The sequence below is a fragment of the Vidua macroura genome, chromosome 4 (assembly GCF_024509145.1).
Source record: "Vidua macroura isolate BioBank_ID:100142 chromosome 4, ASM2450914v1, whole genome shotgun sequence".
Taxonomy (NCBI): Eukaryota; Metazoa; Chordata; class Aves; order Passeriformes; family Viduidae; genus Vidua; species Vidua macroura.
Window position 1 is genome coordinate 24192751 of NC_071574.1, and position 27864 is coordinate 24220614.

At 38.9% G+C, this 27864-nt stretch overlaps 1 protein-coding gene across 1 annotated transcript; it reads right to left on the bottom strand.

Moving 5' to 3' along the window:
- Positions 1–166: 166 nt before the first annotated feature.
- Positions 167–27508, bottom strand: DNAJB14 (DnaJ heat shock protein family (Hsp40) member B14). The gene is made up of 8 exons (XM_053975365.1): positions 27281–27508; positions 21463–21637; positions 12393–12538; positions 9180–9365; positions 8741–8835; positions 8001–8110; positions 6633–6805; positions 167–4951 (listed from the first exon to the last, which is right to left on the bottom strand). The coding sequence occupies exons 1-8, from the start codon at positions 27411–27413 to the stop codon at positions 4827–4829; spliced, it is 1143 nt and encodes a 380-aa protein (XP_053831340.1). The 5' UTR covers positions 27414–27508; the 3' UTR covers positions 167–4826.
- Between the last annotated feature and the right edge of the window lie 356 nt (positions 27509–27864).

Here is a 27864-nt window from a genome sequence, read left to right on the forward strand (position 1 = left end):
AAGATTTTGCTTAGATGCCAATATCAAAATTTTAAAAAGTGTAAACTAAAAAATAAAAAAAATCACTTGGAAATTGCTAATGTTTTTGAGCATATAGGTCCAGTGACATTTCCAAAAAGCTCAAAACAGAAATATGCCACTTTTTGCAAGTAAGAGGAAAAGGTCATTCAAAAGAACACATTTATTTGAATACTGAGAATCCATACCTCCTTCTTAATCCAAGCCATGCACACACAGCAATTTGATAAAGACTTTGTCATATTAGAGAGATACTTAAAAGAGAACCCCATAAAATCATCGTGTGAGCTTCTGGTAGTATTTTGAAAATGCTACCTGGGACAACCTTGGTCTTTTCATTTATTAAAATATTCCCTACTATACACTAAATATGGTTAAAAATGCAACTTTAAAAAAATTATTCGCAGCCATGATGCTCAATGATCAATTTTACTTATTTCCCTGTCATATTTTGAATAAAAGCTATGCAAAAGCATCTATGAGATGTATTGCTATTAATGGGAATTTATTCTCCCATCGCAATGACAGTCATTCTATACATGGAATAAACCAGTACTGGAGGGAGAAGTGTATCCTGCATGAAGGACAACATTGTAACTAAACAGTGTATTTTAGTTTTATTTCTAAAAATGTGGAGAAGCCCAATACTCAAACCTAATTCCTGCCAGACTGAGCAGGGAAGTATAGTTTATAATGGTGTCCTGCTTTCAGCTGGGATAGGGGAGTTACTTTTCTTCCAAGCAGCTGGTACAGTGCTGTGCTTTGGATTCAGTATGCGAATGATGTTGGTAACACACTGATACTTTGGCTGTTGCTGAGCAGTGCTTACCCTAAATCCAGGACTTTTCAGTTTCCCACGCTCTGGCAGTGAGCAGGTGCACAAGAAGCTGGGAGGGAGCACAGCCATGACAGCAAACCTGAATGTGCCAAAGGGCAATTCCATCCCATGGAGCATCTCATGGTCAGTGTATAAACTGGGGAGGTTGGTCAGGAGCTGCTGACTGCTTGTCAGGGACAGGCTGGGCATGGGTCAGAGTGTGGTGAGTAATTGCACTGGGCATCACTTCTGTTTCTTGGGGTTTACTCCTCTCTCCCTTGTTGTATCCCTTTTCATTGCTGTTGATCATTGATATCTGATTTTGTTTCGATGATTAAACTGCTGTCATCTCGACCCACAGGTTTTACCTGAGTTTGATTCTCCTCCCCGTCACACTGTGGGGGTGAGAGCAGCTGGCTGCACGGTGCTTAGTTCATGGCTGAGGCCAAACCACAACAAATGGCCTATTTCTTTCCTATATTTATTACATTACATTTCGTGTAAGTAAGTTATAGCTTCAGGAATTTATTTAATATTACCTGCTTTTTTAAAAACAAAATGCTTTTACTATTACACTTTCCTTCTATTTGACAGAGCTACAAGAAGTCAGAATAACAACTGCTTAATGGTGAATGAAATTTATGAACAAACAACCTTAAAAATATTCTTGCCCTCCCATTTAAATCCTTTTACAGCATTTGTTACAAAATTATATTAAAAAATATTTATTATTTAAAGTTGTCTCTGCTGTCTATTTAAATGCATCTGTTACATTTTTAGTGCTGTAATGTTCTACCATTTCTTGGAAACTTGTTAAAAGAAAAAAGACCATTTTAAAAAAGGTAAAAAATTCCAATTTAGACTTGTTTTACCCAAACAGAGAATATGTAGGGAAATGTTCATCAGATGTGAACACTTAACTCGCTTGTGACTCAGGATGCTCCATAAATAGAACACATATTGATGTTATATTTCAGCAGATGCAAATCACCTCCTTTTTTCATTAGGTTATGTCAGAGTCATGCCAAGATTTTTCTCTTTTTGCAGGGCTTCTCTGCCTGCCCTTTTAAAGGATAAAACCAAGAACCCACGCTTGTGCTATCTTTAACTCTAGATTAAATGAAAGGTAATGACTAAATAAAAACAATAAGGAGCAGGTAGCTAAAATGTTGAGGGATTTTTACTCAGGCTGTTCAAAACCAGTTTTCTTTCCCTCTTTTCTTTCCAATATCTTATTTTAATGAGAACTGTTCCTTCTGAAGAAAGGCCATGTGAGAAGATTTAAGTACTCCACCCTCTTCAATTTGCATTTTGCTCATGAGAAAATTAATTCTGAACTTTCCAGCAGATTCCCTCAACAAATCCAGGGAAGATATTGACATTTCTGAAGGAAAAAAAAACCTTCAGACTTGAGGAAAAAACCAACAATCAGGAGGAGAAAAACACCCACTTGAAATATTAAAAGAATGTTTGCAGGCCATATTTAGAGCAGATTAATCTTTATGCCACAGGAAATCACAGCATCCTTTTGCACATTACTACATATTTCAAAGTGTGCAACTATTTAATCTGTTAAATGCTAAGCAGCATACTTCCAACAGTATAAACATATGATTTCCTTTTCAGAAAGTGCTAATTGCAAGGTAGTCATATGAAATGTTGCAGTCTAGGTCTCACTTTTAACCTTATGGGATATCTGTGTTGCCATAGGGCACAGCCAGCACATCATTCCAGTTTGGAGAGGAACCCAGCAATGGAACCCAGCTGACACAACTCAGCATCCATCCATTTCCCCATTTCTCACCTGCACCAGAAGTGGCTGCAGGGCAGACACAGCCCATAGGATTATTATAGGCAGCTTTGCTAAGACCATCTGTTCACTCTGACTTCACAGTTCCAATATTTGATAAATGTGTTATATATCCTTTTTCCTGTTAACTAAAAGATCACTTGCAAGCTCATTTGTAAACAGGAAGGCCCAATTACTTGTTAAAGCCTTTGGAACAACTTTCTTCTTTTAAGAAGACACAGGAGTACCAGGATGTATTTTGATAGTTTGTTTTCATTAATATAATTACAATACATTCTGGACAGTTACAAAATCTAGGGAATCTCATTTTCTCCATAGATTTTGATTGCATATTTCAAACAACTGGATACCTTTCCATTACACCTGAACCCTTTTACTATAGCCTTAGCAAGGACATTCAGTACAGCAACATTTTTTGTTGTTGTTGTTTCAGCAAATTTTTGTTCTGTTTTGTGCCCCAGGCTTTTATGTCCACCTTGAATGCTGGTTTAGCTGCTTAGTTAAAAGCCTGCAGCCAGTCTCATGTTACACCAATTCAAGAGAAGACATTTCCACTGGGACAATTTGGAAAAGGGATAGATGCAAAATGTTTTCTGGGTCACTTGGAGTAGTAGCATTTAGTGTATTTGTAAAGTCATATCCTGCTGTAGATCAGAAGGAATTGCAATGAAGTCAGACAAAGTATTTAAATTTTCAGTTTAGGAGAAATATTTGGCTCCACATGAACTGATAGCATTGTTTAAAGATAGCAGTTTTCTCAAACAAAATATATTGCCCATAATACAAGCTATCTGGCATTCTCAAATACAAGAAACATTCCCCTGTATAACACTGTTAAAATGTAAAAAATATCAGCTACTGAACCTAAAAACATTTTCAACACACTTTGATAAACTTTAAGTACATTGTACTTAGCTGCTTCAGAACACCTCTTTGCATCAGCAGGTGTGGCTACATATAGTTTCCATTTCCAGGCCACGGAGTTACATGATCTTCTATGTAGGAGCCAAACAGTAGGCTTGCTCATTTCTACGAAGTCAGTCCAGCTACATTCTGGTCCCAAAAAACACATACCCTACCTCTTCTGACAAGTGATAGCACTCTGACCATAGGAGCACACTGCAAAGCAGCAAAGCATTTAAATAGTTGGCAAAAGGGTTGAAAGGCACATAGCTTGTCCTTAGCAAAATTTCCCTGTTCCACTTGCGGTGCCCATTGAGGAATCAGTATTGGGACCTAGCTTGAAATAAAAAAGTTGTAAGAAAATGGAAGCCTGCCAGGAAAAAAAAAATAGGTTGCCTTTTTATTTTAGTGTTAAGATTTTAGTGTTGCATGTTTTCCTCTACCTTTCCGGTGAAAATTAAGGAAGCTATGGATGCATGTTAACCATATGTATGGACTTACTACTACTGGAATACCAAATGGTAGAGCTGCTGTAAACTGTTGCAAGTACTAAAAGCAATGTTTATAATGGTCTGTACAGCATTTGCAAATATTTACTTTGAAAAGAGATTAGTATAGTTCTTATTTTTCTCAGCATTGCTTAGAAATGCTAAAAAACTACAACAGCTAAACTGCTAGTCTACACCAGATCAATTTACCCCAACAGATATTTAGGAATATATGCCATTATATTTAAAAATACCAAGGTCCTCTAAGTGGTAAACCTAGAAGATTTTACATAGAGTTAGAGATAAAATATTAAAAATTATTGTTTCAACTCCACACACTTGACATCTGAATAGGAGTGATGTAATCATACTATTTATTCCATCAGTGAGACAAAATGTAGTATGGAACTAAATTTCTGAGATTTTTAAATAGAAAGTCATTTAACTCATATATACACAAAGTGTTCTTTCCACAGATATTTACATGGCAAATATGTTAGAGGAGAACCACTATGACTAAGTCTCTACAAGTATAGCATCCTTTCTGAGCTATTCTCTCTGCTGAAAGAATTCACAGAAGCTTTGAAGTAAAATCTAAACAATTAAAGTTACCTATATTTCACAGTAGGTAAAGAAGCCGTTAAATGATATTTCAGCATAAGGTTTCTGGAAACAGCTACACAGTAGAGTTTTACATCCACCCTCTTTTCCAGCATCCATGGTGAAACTAAATCTCTTCTCAGTTTCAGGAGAGATAACAGCATAGGTAAGATGTGTGTGTAACTGTAGCTCATTCTCCTCGGTAGAGGCTGGTCAGCCGTTCTAGTTCTTTGCAGTTCTCCATGGACATGGACTCTGCTTTCTTTCGGAGGCGGTCGTCTCGATATACTTTTGCTGCATAAAGTAAGTCTGTTTCTTTAAGGAGAAAAGAGAAAAGATTTTTTTGGTTACAAATTGAATACTTGGCACATGACAGAGTTGTACAAAACACCTCAGGTTTTAACCCTTGCCCGTTTTTCTTTCTCTCTATTCTAACTTCCCTCAGACACCACTGAAACAGCACTGCTACAGTTCTCCTTTGCTGGATCTTTGTAACGATTCCATCCTTTTGAGCAGGTAAACTGTATCAGCCTTCCAGTTCCCTCAGACTTCATACAGCAGTATCTGATTAAAAAGAAAAAAACACACCCTACAAAAATCCCCTACTACTTCTGTCAGACCTCATTAAACAATACAAATATAGGCCACTCTCAGTGATCCTGCATTGTTACTGATACCTCTAGCATCCTGTCTGTGCCCCAAAAAATCCAATCTTAATGTTAAGCCCTTTACTTCAACTGATGCTGATTCAGACTGTCAGTGTTCAGAGCTATTAATAATTAAGAGTTCTCTGTATTATACTGGTGCTCAACAGCTTGGTATTGCTGAACATTATAGTTCTATAAAATCTTTTTTGTCACTTCAACTCAAAATGCAAGACATTCTTAAACATCAATTAACCCCAGATAGATTTTAAATGTCAAAGAGATTTAACATACAACAGGTATTTTAAATCCATAAAACCACAAAATCAGCTGTTTCTACAATCAGAAAAAAAACCAAACCAACAAACAAAACCAAAACATTAGGAAACTCTTACTCAAAATCAGTTTGGGTAGTTTTCACAACTTGATAAATTACAAGTACCAAACAACTGGACTACAGAGACTAAAACTGGGCAGGAACATGTGATCAGACTCAAGAGAATTGCATTCTATTTGCTTGTGGTCAGTTTAGTGACAGTTCATGAATGAATTATTTTTCCAGTTTTCTATGACTGAAGTCCACCACCTGAAAAGTTAAAACCAGCTGGTTTCCATACTGATATAATTTTAGCAGTGCTGTTCCCACAGAGCTCACAAAATAGTCACAGATAACAGAATAAAATTGTAACAGATAACACATTAAAATTGATGGTGATTTAGAAAAGGCTGGTGGTGCTCTTCAGTATTCTTATGCTGTAACACTGAATTCTTGGTTACTGAAAAGAAGTAACTCATTGTATAATACTAGACTGGAGAAACAGATGGCACACTAAACCCCCTTGTTTGACAGGATGTGCTGCCTATCCTTGGTTGCCTGGAAAAGCAGTGTTTGTATGTGCTGTGGTCCAAGGCAGATCATTTTTTCGTTTTTCTGGAAACACCTATGTAAGTTTCTGGTTTATTTATTTACTTATATAAAGGCACCCAGGGAAATGAGCTATTGCCATGATAAAGTAATGTAGAAGACATGAGAATTCTTACAAATCACAGTGAGTTAAGGACAAAAGCTTTATCATTATCAATCTAGTGTAGTCTTTAATTTTCTAAGAAATGGTCTCAGATAATAAAGCAGCAGGTTAAAATTGCTAATAATTTGCAAATGGTTGTTAGATCACTGAGTAAAATTCAAAAACTAAGTGACACTGGGGAGATTTTAAAGTGAGAAACAGCATGGGACCTTACACTTTTGCATTGAGATATTGTAATAACACAAGCACTTCCTTCTTGCCTCAGGCAATTAATTTTTATAGTAATGCATGATTTCATTAAATTACACATATTACCATACTTACTTTGTTGCCTCTCCTTCCAACAGTTGTTACGAATGTTAGATACATAATCTTCTTCCACACTCTTTTCCACTTTCTGTAATGACACTCCTTTGTATTCATTTCTAAAGTCCTTATTGACATAATAAATGACACCCAAATTTTCAGTCTGCATTTTTATGGTCTGCCCTGTACTTCTGCAAAAAAGGAGGCAGGGGGGAGAGAAAGACTAAATATTAATTTGATTATTGTTTTTACACCACAAATAGACTTAAATATTGCCATTACAGAATATTACCAGCACACTCCTAAATTTGTCATTTCGAGAGAAATCATAAAAAGAATGGCTCTATAATCTGCTTGAGAATAAAATTATTGCTTTTACCTAAACATTAAACTTCTGCTGCACTTGATCTCAAAAAAAAATTCCACTTTACTAAGACACTTATTTCATACCTCTTTAGCCAAATATAAGTTTTAATAATAGAAAAATACATTCAAACTCAACAGAAACAGGTCACTATTCTGCAGCAACCCAGTACAGCATCTCCATTCAGAAGTGTTTGCTGCCAGCCTTGATAAATTCATTTTTCTAATGGCATTCTGTAGATTAAAAATCAAAGACCAGATGCAAACATTTTGGCAGAAAAGCTTTTCTAAGCATTACAACAGCTTAGCTGCAGAAGGGAAAAACAACCTACTCCAAAAATACAGAACTTTGAAAAACAGGAGAAAAGAAACCTTTCTGTTATGGGGCTCTGCAAGGAACTAAGGATCTTTAAAACCAGTGTGGTGAGTGGGCTATGTCTACCAGCTAGCTGCACCCTTGACTCAAGTTACTTATTTCTCACAAGAAAAAAAGGTTTAAATATCCTACTGTATGAAACAGGTAAGTTTCACAAGTAGAATTCTTCACAACAAAATGAAGATTTTACCATCACTTAGAATGAAGCAAAGAACAGACAATCTTCCCAGCTGTCATCGTGTTTAATGCTTTAATAAGGATGAGAAAGTTGCTTTCAAGTTCTTCACCTTCTACAAACACAGATTACCCCCAAAAGAGTAATGAGCCTTAGCAGATTTCAGGTTTTGATTAACTGTGTTGGAGATGTAAACACCTTTGCAACATGCCATGTTGCATGGACCCACTGCATTGTACTAGATCTCCTAAACTCCAGGTACTGCTGACCTCTTTTCTCCACTACATTCTCACAGCATGTTCTTCACACCTAAATTTTTTGTTCTGCTTCATCTACACCTTCCCTCCCTTTCTTCACTGTGGGAAATCAAAGATCAACTAATGGAAGACTCCCCACAGTGCTTCTAAGTGGGAGAGGGTGATTACAATACCTTCCCCTCTGCTTTAAGGTGATGCAATTAAGCAGTACTTACGATCTTGGGTATAAGGCGTAAGGAGGGTTAGATACCATCAATTGGCTCAACAAGGAGACAAAGATCAACACAATAATAGGCATCAGCTGAATGACCATAGAGAAACCTCCCTAAGGAACAAAACAGATTCAGGTATTTCATAAATCAACAAGCAAACAGGTAAATCTGACAATATTTAATGCTAAGTGTGACTTTTTCCTTTAAGCCTTAAAAGCTGCTAGGAAAACAGTAACTGCAAACACTGTGGTATTATCTGAACTTTCAAATGCATATACAATATTCACACAGTGCTCAAGCTGCAGGAGTTCATGGGTTAGCATGTACACACAAGCAACTACCAAATAAAAGCTGGATTTGCTCTCATCTATACAGTGATATGTGATTATACAGGACTAGAGATAATTCATGTAGGTGAATACTGAGCCATACATTCAATTCTTACCGCAGCCCAAATACATTTTTCAATGCATACAAGGAGTAGTGGCGACAATTAGTGGCATATATCGGTTAATAATACCAGTCACCAGTAAGAGAGTGACATACAACAACAGGTTTACAAAACCAGGCTATTACCTTCTCAAATTTGCATGCCTATTTACCAGTCAGTAAGCGAACCACCCGCTGAAGTTTAAAATACCCAACTGGCAGGTACAAATCCTCCTCTACAGTACAGAGCTCCTGTACAATCACAATACTGAAAGCAAATTTTGTAGTTTAAAGCCAATGGTGCTTAAACTTACATCACCCCTCTCTTCCTCCCTCTCGTGTCCACTCTGACGGTGCTGGTTTGGATGGCTGTAGCCAGCACGACCATTAGAAAATGAGTGTACACTACCTGAGGAAGGAACATCCACATTTAAATCATGTAAAAAAATACTATTTAGAAGTCAGTACAGAAGCAAAATAAAGCACTTTACATTACTGCACAACAGCACATAAAATGACGTTAAGGTATCTTGAAATTTCAAAGTAGCTTAAAGTAAGTATTTTAAGCTGTATGATAGTAACCCCAAAGACATTTTTGGGATTTAGCAACACTTGAGGGAAAAATAAACTGATGCAGATTGTAGAGTTGGGGTTCAAGGCTGGCTGGACTAATTCTAATATTTTATAATGTCATAAACTCTAATGCCACTCTGGGCAGTACATCTCGACAATTAGGCTGATTTATACAAATACCTGTTGGAAAGGCCCCTCCAAAAAACATGTTGAACAGATCCTCTGGAGTAATATCTGCCTCACAACCTCTATGGAAGTTGAATCTGCCATTGCTAGGGTGATTACAAGTTTGCTCTTCACTGCCTGTAAGGTCATACTGCTTTCGTTTTTCTGGATTACTCAGCACAGCATACGCATTTCCGATTTCTGAAGCAAGGAATAAAACACAACTCCCATAAATGCATGATAAAAGCTATTCCAGCATGAAAATTGCAATTTCAAAGTCAAAAATAGGCAGCAAATGATGCAATTTACTGTATGTTACAAAACAACTACAGTAGAACAAGGTCCAGAAACATCTCCACTTTTCTTAGAATAGCTTCCACAAAGTTTCCCACCAACGCTATTCAAAGGCCTTTTTATCCTGTTAAACAAGGCAGAAGGCAGGAGAGCTTTGTTTCCTTTTCTAGGGGAACACCTACCCTTGTGGAAATGTTCTCTCTCACTGCAGTTACAAAAAAAGCATCAAGCATTATAACGAGACTCTGAAGCTGGGTAACTGCAGTTTGCTCTAGCAGCTAGCTTAAAAAACCATCATGGACTCAGCAGGTTTTCTTTGGTTTCATTTGATAAGTGGTCATTTCTTGGAATGCATCAACTTCACTGTATACAGGAGTGTGAATGTATTTTTCTTCATGCTATTGAAGGTATTTATGGATTACATCAATAACACAAAGTTTTGCATGATGTAACCCGAGGAGTAGAAAATATGCACGTGTGACAGGAATGTGTGTGTTCCTTGGGCGGTCAATATGACCTCAGTGTTTGGAGGGCCTGGTCTGGATGATTCTCCCTGTTTATGCTATGGTACCACAAATGAACAGCTTCCATTTTGGCAGTAGAAAAGAAAAAACTGCACTTAGGTAAGCATGGAAAAAATCAGCAAGAAAACCCACATATATTGCTGACTTTAGAAGCTTTTTCTTGCTGTGCACAGACATAATGATCTTGCAGATTAATGGAAAGTTTGTGTTACCACTTGATGAACAATCTTCGCTCATATTTTCATTAAACCCTTTCTGCCTTCCTCTCTACTCCCTCCCCCAGGCCTCTCCAACAAAAGAGTTCTTTTGCAGCCAACCAATCCAAGGCAGAGGGATTATGATTTTCAGTGTTGAAAAGCCATCAGTCATCAAAAGTTCGTCAGAGGTGCAACACTATAACTTCAACACAGGTAAATAAGGCTGTGGCTTTATAATTAATATTTTAAACATTATCCAATCTAAGCAAAAGTTAATGAGTTTTAGCTATGTGTCTTTTAAGATGCCCTTAGGAAAAAACCTAAGCAATTCCTTTAAGTGGAGGAGAAAACCCAAAGAAATGAAGCCTGGTATTTTGCACTGAAGCATGATATAAACTGACATCAGATATTGCTCTGTTGCTCAGTACAAGGATAAAATTGGTAGTAAAAATTTAGATTTTCCCAAGAATTAAAAACTTGGAGAGATAAATCAGATGACTGCACATAAAGTGAAGTTACCACACTATCACAATATGCCTGTTTGTTACTTGCTCTTGATTATCTGGTGCTAATTCACAACAGATTTGATTCCAATATAACTTTCTTTTCAAAAAAGTCACTGCTCAAAAAAAAAAGTTTCAAAGGAAAGATTTTTGATTAAATTGATAAAAATTGATATTTGCACAAACTTTGATTTAAAATTCACTTCTATGAGACTGCTCAGTACAATAGAAGAGTAGTACTAGGTAAGTCAATATCTAAGTAAGTACCTTACCTATCATGAAATGCAATTCTGTTTTATAATGTGACCTTTCCTTAAAATAAAGCATTATTATGAAATAAAAACTATTATTATGAACTCCTTTTCTCAGATGGATGTCAAAAACTGATCAGATACCTTTAAAGGAAAACTAAACCATAAATTTACTCATCCATACAAAAGGATTACTATAATTTCAATGCAAGAAAGTGCTAGTTGTCATTAAATAATTTTTGGTCAATAAGATTCCCCTACAAAATTTTCTGTTCATTTACTCATCTAGTTAAAAACCAGAAAGTGAAATTCAGCTGAAGAAATTAGAATTGTAGAAAGTGCTCATGTTAAATAAAATATTAAGAAGCAGATTTTTAACATTTTAAAGATGATTTGAAATGCTATTAACAAGGAAGAACTATTTTATTCCCAGGGCCTGAGACAATTTTATAGGAATAGTATCTTTTAGATCTATCTTCTAGATAATGCAAAAGATTGCTATCTTTTAGCATTTCAAATCATCTTTACAATGTTAAAAATCACATAGCTGTATTAAATGAATCAATAGCAATCAACTTTCCTGCTCTGCTGTATCTACTTTTCACCTGGAATTGTTAATATATTATTATAATTACCTCTTAAAGTCTGTATCAGAAGTCTTGCTCAGGACATTTTTTTTCTTTTTTCCCTCCCCAATTTAAGTGTTTTATCCGAATGATTTTTTCAAATGTCTGCATGTAAACCTCACACAAGAAAAAAATAAAAATATGTACCACAATCAGATTGTTTATGCATTATCATTTCCTACAGATTTACATTTTTCTTCATCTGAGATGAAGCTGTAGTTTTCTTTCAAAAGCTTTTCCTAAATAACCTCCCTTGTGTAGGGCTAAGCTGAGCAGCCTTAAATAAAGTCAAGTCAGACTGTAAATTTTACCTAAAAAAATGGTCAAAGGCAACTACTAGTAAGGCCATGATTGAACTCAGGTGTTTTTACGCAGAAAAAGTAGTAAAACTACACACATAGAAGAAATTCTAAGGAAGAGGCAACTTGCCGTGGCATGTGACTCAGTAAAAACTGCATTTTGGTATCAAGGATTGCTTTCTTTTTTTCTAGCTCAAGTACAGTAAAGATCCAAGGCAATAAAATTCACTAACTACATTAAGTCAACAACAGTAAAAAAGTGCAACTGGGTTTCACAGATCAAGTATTTGTTCCCTGTAATGAACATTACAGTCAATTTTCTGAAACCAAGCTCTACTGCCAAAGTCCATGTTATTTATCTACACTTCTAGTATAACAAAGGTCAAATATTTTCTTGAATAAAAATGTCAGTTTACCAACAGCTAAAAAACACATTTATATTTGTAAAAATACAAGTGATCAATGCAGATAAATATGTTTTATTTGGATTAAGTTTAATCATAAAAGAAATTTAAAGTAAAAATGGTGTTTTACTTTTAAAAGCCTCTGTTGCTCCTGGTGCATGGTTTTTGTCTGGGTGGAATTTCAAAGCAAGTTTTCTATAAGCCTTCTTTAGGTCTTCTTCACCTGCATCCTTTGACACTCCAAGGACTTCATAATAATTTTTACATTTCTTTATACTGCAAAAGAGAATGATGTAAAATGTTGCAAGCAAAAAGATGTAAAAGTAATGGTTTAACACACAGCTGCAAATGAGGTCATACACTACAGTGGTGCATTATATTACATCTTTTGCTTTCAATATAAATTATTTTTAAAATATCTACTCTAGAAACAAAGAATGTCATTTTTTCATAATAAACTCACTATTGAGCTTAATATGTATGTTTCTTTTACTTCTACTGTAGAACTACCACAGTTGTAAGAAAGGGTTTCAGTTTGCAACTACTGTAGCATTTCCTCATCCACAATTACATTACTATTGCTGTTAATAATGCATAAAAAGAAGGTTCCAAATTTATTTTGCACAACTAGCAGGTAGGAAAACGTGTTTTGACTGTAAACAGCAAATGCACTTCAGTATGAAGGATATAAAACAAAGCAAACAATACCTCCCTTTCTCCAAACAAAAGTCAAATCATACCATGACTCAAGCATTCACTTTTCAGGGAATAAAACATGTGAGAATACTTCTGCTGCTGGGAATGCACCTGGAACTTAATCTTTCTCTAACTGTTTAGGTAAATTCAAAGTCACACTATCAGCTCCAGCAATTACATATTTAGCTCATCTCATATAATCAAGTGTAACATTTTTTTAAAACTCAAACCTCAGAAATATTCTTTTTGTAGGCTGCCTAACCCAGACAGGAAAAGCAAAATCTGGAAATGATGTAATGATTTAGTATACTTCACAATACCCCAGAAGAAAGAAAGAGCACTTAGAAGAAAAGAGAGAACATTAATTCTATGTGGGCAGGAAGAACTGATTAAACCAGTAAATACAGCTTAACAATCAAACCAAGTTACTTGGGTAAGAATTCAGAAAGAAAAGGCTGAATCCCAAACTTGCACTGCAGAAATGAGGCACGCTGACACGAGGTGCATGCCAAAAGAAATGGGCTGGTCTGAGCAAGAAATACAAAATACATCCATAAATACTTTAAAAGCTTCATGGGAGTCTCTTCACATGGCTGTAATTGTATCTGCATTCTCTTACATACACAAATGTCTATGTAAATTTGGGTTTAATGTTTCCAAGACTATACACAGGGCAGCCATGTGGAAAACAAGGGGGCAAGCAAGCCTTTGGCATTCTCATGGAATGAGAATCCTGTAATTAAGGGAATGTGAGCATCATAAGGACGACCACACCATCATGTGTGGTCTGTCCTACTTCACAGATTGATCAAATCAAGTTTCATTTGAGCGATCCTGTTTCCTGTGCTCAAACACAGGAGCTTTTATGGAAGCCTCAGTGAAATGCTCACAAGAGCACTGAACTGAATGTATGCAGGCAGCTGCCAACACAAACATCCTGTGAAATAAATATAGCTCATTATATTGAAGTAACATTTAATAAGCTCCAATTAGGAAGCTGATAGAGCTAACTAAAAAGAACACAGTGAATCCATCAAGAAAGGTTGGAAAGAAAATACATTAAATTATACTCTTGAGTACTGGAAACTCTTTTTTGGTAATCTGTACAAGCAGAAAGAAGTGTGGTAGTGTACAGATCCCTTAATCCATAGCCTCAATGCCAGGATGACTCATGAACTGCACCAAGAACAGGTAGCTTTATTTAAATGTGTAACAGTATCAAATTAAGCTTTTATTTCATGAAATTGCTTCCTCAGCATCCAATCTAAGTTCTCTTCAACAATTGTTTATGAGCTGTTTGTGGGCCAGACTCTTCAGAACTTTGGTTGACATAAAATTACATAGCAAGCCATCAATGTTTAACAAAGTTGTTATTGTTTTAGAATTAAAACTCTGGTGTTAAACATTCATTCAAATGTTTTTAAGCACTGTGCATCCTCAACAACTCTCTCCCTCAATAGCATATTGTCATTTTTCATGAAAAAAAACAAAACCTAACATTAAAGTTTATTTATTTGCAATATACATTCATTTCACAACTCTAGGATGCCAAGAGGAGAAATATGGGAAAAAAAAAAAGAACAATGCAAAGATGCTAACCTGTACTTCTAACTCCCCAAAACCACTTGAGAGTTCCCTCCTGTTCACAACCAGTGGATGTTCCACAGTGAACGACCCTCAAAGGAGAAGCAGCAATGGTGGGTATCTACCAAAAGATCTAAAGGATTAATGCAATCACCTCCATGCAACAGCTATCCTGAACCTGGCCCACAAATTAGGTATTTTTATTATTCAGAAACATGTTCAGCCAAGGTATAACACATTTCTGTTTTTTCTTTGCAAGTCTTTCCCAGTGGTAAGTTAGAAATTCTACAAACACAAATGTGGAACATGCATATGCATATGGAAATTTTACAGATGGAAGTTTAGCAGTTCTTTGGATTAGGCAGATCAAGCTTTAAAGCTAAAAAAAACATTAAATGATCTTACAAATGCACAGGGGCCAAAAACCATACCTAAGCCTGGAATTTTCAGCAGTGACCTTGTGCTATAAAGCCCTTGCCAAACTGCCATTAGCCAACAGTTTTACACCATTGCTTGGCCACGTCAAGGCAAAAACCACCTGGACTGTAAGTTGCCAGCATCTGGTTAATGCAGTTTCCTCCTGGGAGGGAGTCAGTGACTTTTGCCAGGAGGTTCCTGACAGAGCACAATTCAGGGCAATCGTAACCTCAGTTTCCCCCCTCCCTCAGCTTAGTTCATGTGAGTTCTGCACCAAAATTTGCACTGGGGATGATGGGACAAGCAAAGATGATTAGAAGGTGCTTTCCAGTTAAACGAAGTTATCAGTGTTTGTGATGTACTCCCGAGAAGCAAAACTTTAACGCATCACAAACCAAACCTGGTAAGTCAGTTTATCACAGGACAAACTGTGGGGCCACCAGGACTCAGGTCATACATGGCTGTGCAGCCACAAGGCTTCTCTAACACTGCTGGAGCACACAGCCCACCCTCAGATGCCCCAGCACACAACCTCAGATGCCCCATCCCTCCTCATCCTTTAAGAGATGCTCCAAGTCTTCTTCCCCCAAAACTCCACTCTCCTGATGAGAAATTTCTCTCCAGCTGCTGGAAGTCATGGCCAACTTGATCCTTGTCCCTCAGAAGATGCAGACCATTTTGGACATTTTCTTCACCTCTTTACTCTAGCAGACTGACCTCTGACAATCCTCACTCAGCCAGAATCCCTCACCTGCACCACTGAATGATCCTGCGGAGATTTGTCATGGGAAGGCAGGTGGACGGAAGGATCCACTCCTTTCACACTTTTCTCTTACTACAGAGCACAAAAATCAGCCAGTAAAGGCAGGGAAAAATTAAGGGTAAAACCAGTGGAGGTTCTGGAAAAGCCCCATCACTGATGTTACTGCTGGCTTTTAACTGTACCTGAAACCCCTGCCACACTCTCAGCATAAACAACTTTCTGAATGCTGCATTTCAAATCGTTGTTTGTTAGGTCTTGCTGCCCTTAAGGCACTGCAGTTCCTATTGCTAGTTTTCTTGCATACGTAAACTCCATGCAGAGGTTTCTTTTTAAGATTCTAATGTACACATCACTTGCTTACTAACTGCCCATTTTGTATTGAATGAGTTCTTTGTGTTGCTCTTTATTTCTGGCTTATTTGAAGTTTGATGTTTTCACTGATACTTTGCTTGAGGTTTTGTTTTTTTGTGAATTGCTTTTCTTGTACTTTTCATTTCTGGTTGGATCACTTCTGCATCTGAATTACTAGCAAATTATTTCTGTTATTTCTCTCCTTGTTGAATTGTTAGTCCCCTGCCAACAACTTGGCACTTTCCTTCTGATTAATAGATTTGCTGGCTGTTCCTGAAATAACACCTGACTTTTACAGAATAGACTTCTCAAACTGCAGGAGAGCAAGTGATGGCCTACATTCGTCCCCAGCCTGTTGACAGAGGTATCTAATCACAACTTGCAAAGCTCCACTACCCCAGCTTGCAGCTGACAAGCCACCTGCAGTAGAACTGGTCAGCCAGCTTCAAACTGCAGCACCAACAACTCTGCTGGATGCTGGGCTCCTCTCCATGCTTTGATGACTGACAGCAAAGGAAGCCCTTCAGGTCCTGAAATGTCCCTTCTCACCTCCAGAAACCCTAGGGCTCCCACCACTGGTTCTCCTGTGACTACAAAATGATGTGATCCTAATGCTGTGCTTGTCAGATCACTTTTCAAATCTACAATTCAGATTAGGTCAGCACTGCCAGCTTTTATCAGATTAACAAAACCTATCAGAGATACTTGCCTTACTGTATCAAATACCTGCAGCAATGCACAATAATGAAATTTGGAGTATGATGAAGTATTTTAAAGTGTCTTCCAAAGCCTCATAGGAACAGCCCAAAAGACAAATACTTCAACCAGAAGCATGTCCAGGGAGCCACAATTATTCCTCCCAATAGTAATCTGAACTGAGCAGCAATGTGAACGTTAGTGACAAAGAATCCAGCAAGAGGAAGCTATACGGACTTCTGATCGTAGAGTTGAGCAGAAAAACACAGTAAAATGCAGACCAAAATCTATACAGGTCAAATTTTCAATTATGCCAGAGAGCCTGATGCAAATGGTATCTCACAGCTGAGTTGGGAATGTGCCAGTCACAGTTTGGGTGACAAACACGCCTTGAAAGAAGTGCTCTAGATTGGGAAGAGAAGGTCACAGCATTGTCAAGGAACCCAAGCTGGTACCAGTATATCCCTAGTTTCTGAAACAAATGCAGCAGAAGTCTCAGATCTCTGTTGCACGGATAAATTCAACAACACATAAGGGTGCTTGTCTTACTATCTTGCACTTGGATGTAGCCAATCAGTTTGTTTCTACTGTGTGTATGATATGAAATATTCAAGGCTGTGTTTACATCAGCATACTTTTCTCCAGATTTTATTTATGCTTTTATTTTAGTTACGAGCTTTCTGACAAAGTCCATCATGTCTTCTCTGCCACTTTTCTGTGACAGGCTCTATGACTATGATTTCCACCTTAATTTCTCAACCATTCAACTGGATATTTCAACAATTCATGGCAGCTCTATAGCCCAATTAAAGGCATGCCCTGATTTCTTTGCTTTGGTGGTTTGGCTTTTTTAAAAACATATTGGTTGCTCTTATTAATCCTCTTCCAATTAATTATCTTCTCAACACTATGCTAGAAAAGAACCAATATCTCTCTTTTTGCTGGATTTGTGGAAGTGTCAGCAGAATGCCTGCAAAAAGTCAGTCACATATACTCCTACTTTGATCCATGAAATGTGTAGAGGCAATTTTTTGGTTCACTACATGAATTCAAATCAAGCTACTGATTATTCCTGACCACTACTTGATGACACTTAGTCCTGTGCCTTGCAAGGTTTCTACAGAACTCATGCCTCTATTCATTTGGTTTGGTTCTATCTCAAAGACCCAAATACAAAATTTGATTCTTGTGCTTTCTTCCAAGAAGCAGGCACTGGCAAGGCACTGGCACAGGAAAAGCAGTATTCCACAAGAACAAGACAACAATGCAAATTTAGCATACTACTAGTCATGGCAGTTTTCTTTCAGATGTCAAAAAGGCAACATGGAATACAAGTTATGGCTTATTGACTAAAAAAAGAGACCAAAGAGGTCAAACATCATGTGCATTTTAAGATCATTTAAAGAGAGCCTGTATAAAACACACAACATGAATATGCTTAATTTTTTGTCATGCACGTGATTCTCACACATTTGTCTTAAGCTGACATTGTTTGTGTAGCTTTCAGTTGCCTAGAGACTTCTAGGGCACTTGCCCTAAAAAGACATTAAGTCTACTGTGGGTCCTAGCATATTTCTGCTAGTCTCCTGTCATTATCTCCCACATGCAGGTCACCTAAGGGTGTTAAGGCAACTTGATCCAGTTTTCAGTGACAAGGTAAGAATCATTAAGAAACAGATGCATGTACTACAGATGGGATTTTCAAAGCATTTCCACTTAAAAGCAACAAAGTGCTGTGGTATCTCTCAAGCTTCAAACTGTCACACTGAAACAGGGAGCATGGCTCCCACAAAGAGCAGCATTTCCCAGTACTTATGCAATCAAAGGAAATATGTTACATCTTATGCTTCTCCCTGTTGAGCAGCTTGCAAGCTCACGTAATGCTCTGCAGAACTGTTATGGTAACTTGCTAGTGATCGGTGTCCCCTGTGTATGTGGAAAAAATGAAGGCAGCACAGAGATGCTTGTTTGTACTCATAGCTACTCACGCTACTAGAGTAACCCTGATGAAAATTAATGCAGCTAAATTAGTTACATTGCTCCAAGCACGTCCTCACTATGCTTCTTAAATCCGCTGTCACAAGCAAATTCAAGATAGCTGTACAATTCCAGGAACTTTAATCAGTGATCCAAGCCAGGGAGCTCAGAGTCAGTCGCCCCATCTGACAGCTCACTAAAGCTTATAACAAAAGCATTGGAAATGGTATGGAAGTGTAGTTGAAAGCAGAAGCACTGTACTTATGTCCACATTCAGTTACTGAACCAAAAACTCCTAAAGGGAAGAATATTTGAGGATAATGACCTTTTGAATCATGCACATGCAAGCCAACTCTGTTTGTCCAATGTGCAATTCATGCAGAATTTATTGAAGTTTGAAGGTTTTGCTACCTTGCTGTCTATAAACTTCTTTCCTTACAGAAAAAAAGACAACAACTGGGCATGAAACACTGTTTAAAACCACCTCTTTTCACACACTATTTCTTTAACAATTCAAACATCTGGAAACCATTCCACTGTGGTATGGCAGAAGCGTATGGTGGTGACAAACTCTATTGTCTAAAGAATACCCTCCCCAAAGGGGCATGTTACATTTCATAGGAAAAACCTGGGGCCTGATTGAATCAATATCATATGCTGTCTGTCATGTTTCCAGCTAGAAAGCTCATTCTCACTGTGGTTTAAACATGAACTTTCTCTCAGTTATCATCACTGAATGTGTTATATTTTTCCATTTAGTTTTAGCCCATTGTTTGTATTTAATTCTGCTCTCCTTGGCAAGGTACACATGTTTTTTAATTTGTAACCACAAATTTTTAAGTGGTTTATGTCACTAAATAACAACATGACAAACATTTCAAAACTTCCAACATAAAATCAAAACTTGCTCTGTTGATCACTGCATATCTAAACAAAAATTCCATCTCTCTCTAAAGGTTCATGAACTGCTGTATTAAAGGATGGCAGCATTCCCCAAGCAAAGGTGAAGATACTGTTTTAACACATGATTTTAAGTGGTATGTTAAACAAACAAACATGGGTTGCTCTGTAAGGTATTGCAATCGCTTATTTTGCAAAGATCTTGGTTAACTTTAAAACTCCATATTCAACATTCAATATTCTTGAAGTAATGTTGCATCAATATCATTCTCAATGTGCAATTCTTGAATACCCCTAACTCCGGTCCTGATCTCAACAAACTGGATTAAGTTTATATAGCATCTAACAAATCCCTTCAAGAAAGCAATACCCAATACCACAAAGCCTACCAGAGAAAAAAGCTAGCTCTACAACACCATTTCAGGCAAGACAAAGTAGGTAACGTATCTTCTGCTAAAACAAACAGACTGATCTTGCAGGGAACCTGATGTTGAAGCAGACTGCAGCTCAGAATGGCACGTCACAGGTGAGTGACTACTGGCACCAAGACAGCCCTCCTTGCAATAGCTTTCTGGGAGTATGTGACATGCCTTATTTTGACCTAAACCACATTTACAGAGGACTTCTTTCTGGATATTTTGTCTCACACGCGTGTGTACAAACACACATTCTACATTCATTTTAACAGTTGATGAGGTGGCCAAAAACATACAGGCTTATCCGGGTTTTACTTTAGATGTATCACAAAAGGCAATAACATTAATTAAGTGGAGATGATGGTAAATTAAAAGCTCTAGTAAATTACACCAAGAGGATAACCATGTGAGAGCTGCTGCTGTCTACCTGCCTGAATGCAGAGCTTCTGTATCAACAAAGAAAAAACTACTTCTTTCCTCACTGTTAGCACAGCTGAACAGATTACTGAAATTCAGGAAGATCCCAAGATCATATCAACAGTAACATACATTTCACAGATGCACACAAACCCCTCCCCCGCCATCAAATTTCTGTTATGCACAACATCCAATATACACAAACTAGGAGACAGGGACCTCTTGATTTCCCTTTAAACTTCCTTGAAAATATTTGGGCTAGGCTTATCTGAAAATACTGGAGTTTGAGGTGTGCAATTTCCTTGCTATATCCCTATTTCTTTAGCAGAAACCTGGGCACATATGAAACAATATTTTTCTTGCTCCTACAGCCAGCAAGTGTGCAGTAATAACATGACTTAAGACTTACTTGCCTCAAAAGGGCATTTTTATTGACTTTTTGTTTATTTTCACACATCCTTTCCTGATGTCAACTCATCTTAATACTATCAAGGTGCACTAAGCAGAGTCTATACTGCAACCCAGACGATGTATTAGAGTGCTTCTCAGACACCTTTACATCCAAACCAAAATAATTTTAACATTTGTCTAAGACCAGCCTGGACAGCAAGATTAGCTTGAAAATAAACTTTAGGAGTGAGCATGTATCTTTAGTATAAAAATATTGAATAGAAACACTGTCCTGCAAGCTGTACAACAGAATTCTCGTAATTTTTTCCATTTACCATGAGATTTACTCAATAACTATTTTGAGTATTATTTTTCCATAAAGTTTGAAGAAAGGAGTAGCATCTTTCTTGCAGAAAGTGTAAGTGTCTCATTTGGTGTTTAAAAGCATCAAAACTCTTCCTTCCAGTCAAAGTTCAGTACAAGTAACCCTTCTGAACTAACCTCAAACTTCCTGTGGCTCCTTTAGATAACAGAGTTGAAAGGATAAATACATAATACACAGAATGAAAAGCAGTGACACATTTAAGCCATACCTTAATACTCCTTCCATTTGGTCTTTGTTGTAGCCTTTCCCACTTTCACCTGCAGCAGATGCATTGCTCTCCTTTGTGCTATTTGGCTTACTTTGATCACTGTTACTGGCTGGTTTTCGGCAGTAAGCGCCTCCCCCAGCAGTACTTCCATTCTTCACAATAGCTTCCAACAAAACTATAAAAACAACAGTATATCATAGTATCATTACAGGTATTAGTCATTAAGTCAGGGCTCTCAAGTATTTCAGATGAGAACATCACATTACAAGACTAGCTGCTACATCCTCCTTCATGGATCACCACTTTGTGTCACAGATGTTTCTGCAGCCAGTCTAACAATTCCTTTTCGTGGCAAAACTATGGAAAAGTGTTTCAAAATTAGTGACCGGACTCCTCCCATCCATCTCTGCCAAGGCAATGTAACATTGGAGAGAATTTGTCCAGGTGCTTCATTTTTAGATGTTTTTTAGACGCACTGAACCTGTGCCTTAGGGTGAAAACATCTGAACACCTGAATAAGCAACTGCAAATTAAAGAAGAGGAACTAACCTTACACTCTATAGAAAGTGCAAATTATTCCACACAGACATCAAGCCTATCTCCAGCACTTTTCAGTTCCTACAGTACATACCTATCAGTAACCTGAGTCATTAGTGCCACAAACTGATGTTCTATTCCTTCCAGGCTATATCAGCTGAAATTCAAACCACTGTTAAAATGCCACAAAAAAGTCAGGACCAGCCAAGTACACCCAACTCAAGACTTCAGTCTTGAAAACCAGATGGTTTCTGCTAGTTCTTGAAATCCTCTTTCATTCCATGTTCCAGCAGATCTCAAATTTAGCAGTTTTAATAAACATTATACACAAAGTCCAGTTTTTCTTTCTGTAAATAAGCCTGTATTTTGGGGGTATCTGTCTTAGCAATGAATCAGAAACAATACCATTCTAACATAAGGGACTGCACACCAAGTATAATATAGATCAAAGATTATGAAATATTCCACCTTTCCTAAAAACAGATTCCTTCAGAGCAACGTGGCAAACTACATAGGCTAAATTTGTTTCATAAAGAAAATGAGTTACTATCTGCATTAAAAATGCACTAATAAAAACTGCTAAGGAAAAATGCCCCATGCACTGTGAAAGCATAGCACTTTCTTCTAGAAAGCCAGTGGGAAGAATCCTTAAGAATTTTCTCCTAAATTAAAAAAAAAAAAAAAATCTCCTTTGCCCAGCATGGTCTTTCTTAGAGCAGCAGAAAACTGGGATCCTACACATATCACAGGAAGAAAAGAAAGTGGAGCTTTGTTGAAAAGGAGAGCCACCACTTCTTCAAAGCTCCCCAGTATTTACATTTACATTCACTTATTAGTGAATAAGCTACACTCAGCCTGAACAAGAAAGTCAGCTGACTTCAGAGCCAGTCCTGCCCTCCACCTGCCTCAGCAAGACTCATGGATTGATCAGATCAGGCTCTTCACAGCAGATACAAAGAAACAACTAAGCTTTATACGTCCAGTTGCAACTGAGGGCATGCTCTCACTACAAATGGAATCTGGAGCTTGAAAACAGGAGAGCTAGAGTTGCATTATGGATTATAACTGGATAAATATATCCAGTATTTGCAATCCTTTATTCTAATATCCTCCGTTGTGGCATATGAAGTTTTGAGGTAAACAAAGTAGGAACAACTCCAACGAGGTGACCAGGTCTGCAAATTAAGAACTAATCAAGAACAGAACTTTGAACAGACAGTGCCCTGGGAATGAAGGATTTCAGTCCGAACGTGCTCCAAAGAAATGCTACCAGAAAACAAAACAAAAAAATAATTATTTTTCTATCCAGTGAGTATGACATTTAACAGTGGCATCACACAGAATCCTACTGAACATGTGACCATCTTGAAACAATGCTTACTCGAAGTTTTGCAGTTCCTCCTTTTATATTGGTATTGCTCTAGAAATTTCTCATCCCTGCACCAACATTTATGCAGAATCTGTGGGAGCAGAAATGGCAGAAACGCAGGCATGGGCGATGGTTTGCATTTTTAACAGCCAGTGTTTCTTCACAGCAAGCATGGCTTTATGTCTCTTAATGAATATGTTTGGTTGCAGCATGCTTTTTAAACATCACTATTTTCTAATCCCCTTCTCAGACCTCATAATGGAGCTGCCTTGCTGAGAATACAATGCAGGATGCTTAAAAAAATAAAATTCAAATATATCAGTGTGAACTTCTTAAAATAGCAGGACACGGCGTACACAAAACATGCTGTTGTCCTACACTGAAAAAAGAAAACCACACAAAGGGTATGGGGCCATTGTTTCCTTCAAATAGAAGATACAGTTTAGATATTCAGAAAATACTCTGACTCTTCCATGAACTGCTGGTGGTAAAACCAGCTGTTAGAATGCAATACTAACACTGCATTTCGGAAAACTTTCACTGTGCATCTAGTATTCCAAAACAGGACGTACAGGGAACCAAAGACTTATTTTGTTAGCAGGTAAGACAAAGAATCTTATCTCTGAGTGTGTCTGAAGCCTTTCTTGTGTGTACTATTACCTGCTGTTGAATGAAAGATCCTTGGACTACATTTGATTCCATTATGCATTGAACATGACCTCTCTCCCCTCCCCTCCACTTTCACTAATGGAAGAATTCTGTTTAATTCAAAATTTGTCCTAATGCAACAGCCTAAAAACTAAACTGACATGCTCCCAAAAAATTGTTTTTAAAGGCAGCATCAGAAATGGGGCAAGAAAATCCTAAGAAGCACTAAAAAATAAATTTTTCCTGAACATTGTTTTCTGCCTTCAAACAGAATGGCACCTAAGTTTGAAAGGGACGTCTTGTACTTTGTTAACTTTAAACTCACTCTTAAAAATTTTTTCCAGGCAAGCAATTAGGTTCTGTTCAGTTGCAAGATGAATCATTAGCAAAAATCAAAATCAAACAATTTTTTGAACGGCTGAAGCGTAAAGCAATTTTCTAGCAAAGAATGACGTCAATGTGGACACTGCTACTATGAAGTCATTAGCTCAGTATCATTAAATAAGCACTGACCTTATGTTTCACACTAGTAAAGCCTTAAAATAGCACTGCTGCAGTCAGCGTATTTCAGGCAGAAGCTTTGTTTAGCAAAACTAAACTTCACTGATGACTGAACTAGTGCTGAATGCCCTTTAAATGTAAATGTTGCCAAAAGCAGATCACACACAGTATTGTTTTAGAGACAATAGTTAAAACCTATTCTCTGCCCTTTTGTAATCCACCACAACATCAGGAGGAGGAAGCTCCCACCAGTAGAAGATTCAGCATTACCATTCTCATTGCTTTTATGACCGACAACTTCATTTGTGAAATGGTGGGCAATTGTTCTCAAAACGATACTAAAGGCACAGCATATGAAGAATCTGCAACTTCAGTGAGAAATTAGTTCAACAACCTTCTAACCCACACTCCAGAGTAAAATAAGTGAGCAGAGAGGCAGCTGGGGTTGCAACCACATTGTCCTAGCACCATAAAAACCCAACACATTATGACTGTAAAATGAGAATTTGTGTTAGTTCTAAATGGGCTCACAAAACCTTAACTGCTTCTTTCTCTCTGGTATGCCCTATGACACATTTTTGATTACCTGAATAATGAATTACAGGTTGGATTTTTTCTTCAAGTAGACTCCCAACTAAAATATGCCAATGAGAGCAATTTAATTTATTATTAGTGCAAAATACCAGTTGTAATTTATTGCAGCCCTTCCAGAACCTGTCCTGAAAAAAAGACAGTCTGTGCCCTTGCACTTTACTGCACTTTCAAGAAGGCCATTTAAGTGCCTCAAACTTTAAAACCAAAATAAAATCAATGAGTTGGTGTTGTTTTGGGAGGAAATGACATGACTTTAAAAGATTTAACAACCTCCACAGATAGAAAACTAAAGCACAGAAATATCAGATGTTTACAGAGTCCCCTAATTTCTAAGTACCTAGTTCAAATCAGGCCCAGGGCCTGAACTTTTTCAGTGGTATTAGGGCATCTGCAATTCTCTTTAGCTTCAGATGGAACTTTAACTGCCCACCAGTTCCACAAATCAGGCCCTTGTTTCAAGCTGAATACCTGAAAAATGAAGCACAAACAATTAGCTGGTCACTAATGGAAACAGCGTGAACTGACTTATTTAACATCACACAGAAATTCTATGAAGCTTTTCGTTTCAGAAGACACAATTCCCCAGATTACATCCCACTACCACAAGGCCATCTTCTCCACGTCTGTGCCTCATTTGTGATTGACTTTGCTAATTTCCACAGTGAATAAAACAAGTGTCCTACAGACAATAGCCTAATTAGACATCTATTTCTTGCACTGAATACTTTATAATGGTGGTTATGTAGCGGCAGTCCTACTTAAAAAAAAAACAAACCAAACCAAATGCTCAAAACAAGTCAGATTTTTCCTGAAAGTTACTTTTATCTTTGAGATATAAGATGATAACAAGTTGTGTGAAGCAGACTAAGCTGTTTGCTCTCCTTGGTGAAAGAAGCTGAATTGAAATCCTCTGCCTTCCTGCTTCCTGACCAACAGAAATTCCAAAAAGCTCCAACTTTTTTCATGCATGTCATGTTCTCAAGCCACAGAAATTTAGGGGGAATATGGCAACATCCATGCTGTCTTGCAGGAGAAAAAACAAACACTTGAAAAATTAAATAATAATTAAAAAAGAAAAGCGCCAGGGAAATCTTCATTTATTGTTTGGATTTAAGAAGAAGTCAGGAGATAAGAGGCCCAAAAATGTTCACCGCATCTCCTCACAGCAACTTCCGGACAAGATCTGGCCTCAAACTTCCACTACAGAAACGGCAAATGCTGAGATCTTTAAGTGGTACAGGGGGCACTGAAGTTGTTCCTACTCCTTGCACAGCACAGACCACGTAAGTGAGAACCAGAGGAACGCAACAAGTCCTTGCTGCATCCAAAGGTGTTTTGAGCTGACTTCTGGCACCGTGTGACAGAAAGGCTCCAAGACAGGTAACAGTTCTATATACACTGAAACCTTACTAGTGTTCCCTTGAAACAATTATTTCTAAACACTTTTCACTAAAAGGTTGCCACATATTTTTCCAGTTTTTAGTATGGAATAGTCAGAAGAGCTAATTAAGTCTTGGTGGGCGCCACATATTCCATCTTCTCTAGGAAAGGTAACCCCCTATGCAATTCCTATGTGGCTGCTGTACGACCAAAAGGGAACCAAACCCAAGAAAACCCAAAATACAAAGTATATTAGAGAATGAAGACACGGTCCACTCTGGAGCTGCAGCTCTCATTGCAAGCTGTTAGAGAGGGGTGATTCACAGACACAGAAAAGAAGCAAACTCAGCCTGTCTCGGCCTGGGGCCTGAAACGTCCTGATGTTAATCGGGGCTAAGCCTCGTCTGTATGGCTGCGCTTTTACTAATGGCTGTAGGGAGGAGGGGAAATGCAGGCGAGGAGCTGGGTCGGCCCTGGGAGATCCCCGCTGGCACCGGGGGAGGTAAACCCACTCCTCCGCAGCGCCTGACGCCAGAGTCGTGCACAGCCGGGGAAGGCGCTGTTCCTGGGCACACACTCCGGCCTCGTCTCCCAGCCGAGCCGCGCGCCCCGCCACAGCCCCCGGGCTGGCTTTGGGGCCGGGTCCCGCTCGCCTCAGCCTGCACGGCCCCCCCGGGGGAGGGAGGGCCCCCGTGCGCCCGCCCTCCTACGGGCCCCGCGGTCGGTCCGGGCTCGTCCCGACAGAGCCGGGTCGCGGGCAGCGGGAGTGGGGAGGGGGCCGGGCTTCACCTCGGGCCGTCTCGGTCGGATAGAGCTTCTGCGCCTTGCCCAGGAAGCGGAGGGCGCGGTCGCGGTTCCCGGCCTCCAGCGCCTCCCGCGCGATCCCGATGCACTTCTCGGCCTCGTCCCGGTTCCCCTCCATGGGCTTCTCCTTCCGCCGCCTCCGCCCGCCGCAGCGCAGAGAGAAGGGGCCCGAAGCCAGAGCGGAGGCGGGCGGGGCGGAGGCGCCGAGAGCGGCGCGGGGCGTCAGGCGGGGCTGCGCTCACTCCGCAGGGCTCATCCCGCCGCTGCCCCGGCGCTGCCGCAGCCCCAGCGCGGCGCTCGCACCGGCGCTAGCCCGGCCGCCCCTTCCGGGCCCGGCCGCGCATGCGCCGCCCCGCCCGCCCGGGGCTCCGCCGCTGCCAGGCCTGGAGCGGCTGGAAGGACCGGGAGCGCCGGGATCGTCCCAGCCGGGAGCGCAGCCACCCTCACGCCCGGCCCCTCGAGGGAGCCGGCTGCGATGGAAAAGTACCGTGCGCGCTGCTGCAGCACTGCGGCCCCGCACGGAAGGAAGAGCACCCGCGCGGTGCCACTGCTTCCCGTGCCCGACTGTG